We start from the raw sequence: 4,501 nt of genomic DNA, 5'->3' as shown, positions 1-4,501 counted from the left end.
CGAAAAAATAAATTTTTTTAAGTTATAGCTCTTATGATACTAGACTTCAATTGCCTGATAATTGCGAGATGGATAAGATTAAGGCCGAGCTTAAGAATGGCGTGCTTTATATCTCACTTCCTAAGGCTAAGGTTGAACGTAAGGTTATTGACGTGCAAATTCAGTGAAAAAAATGTGTTCAATAATTGGATTATCCGAAACTAGATGGAGTAAGCACTAAATCTAGTACAATATATGACTGTATGCATGTCATCAGTATATATATGCATGTATGTGTAGTAGCTATTAAAATGTAGTAAATAAGAAAAACAATATTACCTTTGTTAGTTGTAATATTTGATATATTTTAATACAATAATAAAAAAGATAAATGTTGCACCTAGAACAAACGGATTAAGCATAATGCAACAATTGCAAGATCGATAATCAGATATGGGTAATAAGAATTTAACACATGTTCCAAAACACAAAACCAAGAGGGCATTTTTATTCATAAGTATATTATACATTAGGATAGTAGTTGCATCATAGAGAACGATGCTAAGTATGAAGTTGTAAACATCTTAGTGCTTCTTGGCTGCTAAATTAGGTAGATCGATCACATAAGTTAATATATGACGATACAGTACTGTTATAGTACTTATTTGAGTGGCCGACTTAATTAGGAGAACTATTTATGATCTCAAAGTCACAACCAATAAAAGCAATTTTGTTGCCCTCGTCCTCGATTCTAGCAGATGCTGCAGCAGGTGTATCGCTGTCCCAGTAACGACTTGTGTTCCCAGATGCATTAAGCTTTTCTTCAATTTCAGGCCAACCCATCTTTGAGATCTTATCAAAGGACCCAGCTTCCACATAGATCTGCAAACAATTTACAGGAGAGCTTCATACTGAATACTCTTTTCACAAATTCTTGCGTGTAAGAGCATCTACAATGGCTTAGTTTTAGCTTGGTTTAGCAAATAGTAAAACTAGTTTTACTTGGTTTTGTTGTTGGGGAATTTGGCTCTTTGGCTTGGTTGGTCTGGAAATCCAGACCATATGAGCATGGGATGAAGTGCACAAGAGGCATCACGGTGTGACGCGTGGCAAAGCAGCTCTGAAAAAAAAAATGGTATAACAACCCCCAAAGCACAACTTCTTTTATACAAAAATTAAATGACATGAGATTTATATCATTAATTATATAGTCCATGTTATTCTTGTTGGAGTCTATGTCATTATGCATGTTAAAGATAAGTTATGGTATAATATGTTTACACCAAAAAACACGCATACTTCTTGTTCATAGTGGGTAGATTACTCGGTTGATCGTTACATGTATTCTTCTACCAGCTAGCTAGGGTTTGTTATAATTACATGGAAATATTCGAGGACATTAGGATTCTGTCTCGTTTAAGTCCCAACTGGAGGATCCAAAGTTGCATAAACATTCAAAACATAAGATATCCTAAAAATTTCATAGTCGTTACTATATTTGCATCTTGGTGCTTCCACGAGATTTTCTTATGTACAATCGAAGTTGGGTTATCCTCCTACATATACACCTTGATTCCAATGAAGTAATATATTTTCTCTTTCCCAAAATAAGTGAAACATTTCTCTCAAAAAACGGAGGACGTATCAATTATGCTAGATTTAAATTTTACTAATACGTACCTTACTAGATTTTTCAGCATCCAAAGGCTTGTACCAAGCTAAGAGCCATCCAAGTTCACCATCAGAATTCTCATTCGAAGCTTTGTGAGTATACTTGATTGCAGCCTTGGAGACTGCTGGTGGAGTCGGATCAAATGGAAGAAGTACACCCTCGTGCACAAACGCAGCGTTATCAAGTGGAAGGATACCCTGAGGTGGTCTGGCTGCAAACTTTCCTAGATAGTCGTGGGTGTCCAATAACATTATTGGCCGCGACTGATCATTATGCACGATTCCTGCGACCTTAGCGAGCTGATCCTGGCTCGAGTTTGCAATTTGGTTCTTGTTTGCAAGAACCTTTTTTGCCTCAATGATTGCCTTAGCAACCTTTGCTTTCTGCTTGTCATTGAGTTGGGCTATGTTACGACCTTGTTGTGCAGAAGCCATTCTTGACTAGCAAGCTTGAAGATGTCTACAAACATGAAAGTGAAAAAATTCCATTCAAAATCAATTGGCAATCATATTGTCTCCATAAATATATTACTCTACTTTCATCAAAAAAATTCTTATTTCTTTTACACATAATCATTTCAAAACTAAGTGTTAAATATGGGTCTGGGCCGCACCCATCACAAGGAGAGAGAGTCCACTTCACAACACAAAGGAGGTTCCACCTAAAAACCATATGGCAATAAGGGGAGTAACCCCTTTGCATTATGAAGTGAACTCATCTATCTTATTTAATCAATGTGGGACACTCATTCAATTGGCCCAGAGTAATTAACGGTCCCAGTCGTGGGCCTGGCTCTAATACCATGTTAAATATGGGTCTGGGCCGCACCCATCACAAGGAGAGAGAGTCCACTTCACAACACAAAGGAGGTTCCACCTTAAAACCATATGGCAATAAGGGGAGTAACCCCTTTACATTATGAAGTGAACCCATCTCTCTTATTTAATCAATGTGGGACACTTACATGTGGTGTGCGCTATATATCATAGCTTCAACACTAACCCTTCAAACTAAATGATTTTTGTATTGTAATGAAGAAATCGTAACTAGGTGATGTATGGGTAGCACCCAAGTCTGCTAGCGGACATGAATTCTAGCCAATTCCAGGTAGGTCTGAGATGGTGGTCTCGGACACCTAATAAGACAAAATAAGGGAATCTTCCCTCCAGTCAGACTCATCTTAGTCGTACACGTGTTAATAGATTATACGCCTTGTAAGAGGAATAATAATCGTATAAATAGCCAAATTAAATGTTACTATTCTCGAGGTACATTATAAACACTACTACTTTTTTCACTCTCTAAATCCTTAACGGACACATACGGGATTGAGCGTCGAAGGAGAATTATTTCCTCGCATCCTCAAGTTAGTTTACTTTTACTTTTGTTTCCTTACCCCTTCCACTCACGGACGCCCCCACAATTACTGACAGACATCTCGGAGTCCACCACCGTTTTATTACTAGATTTTGAACACTTGATAGATAATTAATAACCTGGATATTATTATTACTACTCATCTTTTAAAAGAATTGAATTAAATTCATATAGAAAAGAAAATATTAGGACATGAAATGTGACTTGTAAATTAAAGTGCCTGTAATGGAATACTATTACTCCCTCCGTTTCCTAAAGATCTTCCCTCTTTCCATTTAATGGTGTTTCCAAAAGATCTTCCCTCTTTTGCTTTATTCCTTATTTGGCAAAACAAATTTCTCTGTCCACCATTACATCTCCCTTTCTCTCTCCTACTTTAACCCCTTTTTATTTGTTTATTTATCTTAACCCCTTTCTCTCTCCTACTTTACTCACACCATGCCCCACACAACTTGATTTTCCTTTTTTATCTGTAGGAACAGTAAGTGGGAAGATCTTTAGGAAACGGAGGGAGTAGTAATATAGATCGATTTCATTTTGTTTAGAAAACATAAGAACTAATAAATGCAATGTATACTATTAAAAATAGGGAGTACTAGTTTAAAGTCATGCACGAAATTTCGAAAGAACAGATTGTTCTTTTATTAAAATATTAGTATAACACAACACTGACAAGCAATATTATTGTACTCTGATAAGTGATAATATATATTGATATATGATGATATTATATTGCATTTCAAATTAAGTATCGGATTTAAAAGAACAGTTGAGCGGTAGAATTATAGTAGTGGGGGAGGGGGAGAGATAAATTAAAGAAATGAGAGAGAGTACCTGAACTCCTGAAGTATAGTAAATAATGGAAGGATACACTTTGCTCTCAAGAAAGATTTGTGTTTAATTTAGGGAAGTCTGAATGTCTATTTATAGAGGAGTATGCAGATACAAGAGGTGGTACGTACTCACGCATGCATATAAAAAAAGCTCCAATATCATAGCCACAGTAAGTCTATAATAGAATCGATTGAAAAGGAAATACTATGAATGAGAATAATATGAATTGACTAGGAATCAAAGGATTTCTACACGTGAAGAATCATAAATTTCTTTTGTTCATATTAATTTAATTGGCGTATCAATGGCGGAAATATAGTAATATATTACTATCGTCTAGTTTCGAAAGATTCTTTACTTTGATATTTGTCACTATTCACAAATTTTACTTTGACCATCAATTGAGATTTATATGTAAAGTAAAATACAATCATCTTGTTAGATTCTTCTTTATATATATATATATATATATATATATATATATATATATTATATATATATATATATATATATATAATAAGTAACTAGATATATTGGTATTAAAATTTTGTATTAGTATTCGTGAAAAGTGAAAATGGGATGATATATAAAAAAAATGGAGGAAGTACTAGGTGTAAAACTAATTAATTTTTTTAGTGA

General features: G+C 34.7%; 1 protein-coding gene across 1 annotated transcript; it reads right to left on the bottom strand.

Moving 5' to 3' along the window:
• Window positions 1-462: 462 nt before the first annotated feature.
• LOC104883339 (hypothetical protein) lies at window positions 463-4,013 on the bottom strand. Its single transcript, XM_010667841.3, has 3 exons — window positions 3,863-4,013; window positions 1,660-2,110; window positions 463-861 (listed from the first exon to the last, which is right to left on the bottom strand). The coding sequence occupies exons 2-3, from the start codon at window positions 2,083-2,085 to the stop codon at window positions 658-660; spliced, it is 630 nt and encodes a 209-aa protein (XP_010666143.1). The 5' UTR covers window positions 2,086-2,110; window positions 3,863-4,013; the 3' UTR covers window positions 463-657.
• Between the last annotated feature and the right edge of the window lie 488 nt (window positions 4,014-4,501).

The sequence above is a fragment of the Beta vulgaris genome, chromosome 3 (assembly GCF_026745355.1).
Source record: "Beta vulgaris subsp. vulgaris cultivar EL10 chromosome 3, EL10.2, whole genome shotgun sequence".
NCBI classification, from domain to species: domain Eukaryota; kingdom Viridiplantae; phylum Streptophyta; class Magnoliopsida; order Caryophyllales; family Amaranthaceae; genus Beta; species Beta vulgaris.
Note: the sequence above shows the minus strand (reverse complement) of the source record. Positions and strands in the feature narration are given on the sequence as shown.

Excerpts from the sequence above, each read along its gene's own strand:
- LOC104883339 (XM_010667841.3), bottom strand. The coding sequence starts at position 2,085 with ATGGCTTCTGCACAACAAGGTCGTAACATAGCCCAACTCAATGACAAG. Across the intron at positions 862-1,659 it reads ATGCTGAAAAATCTAGTAAG|ATCTATGTGGAAGCTGGGTC; the intron begins GTACGTATTAGT and ends AATTGTTTGCAG.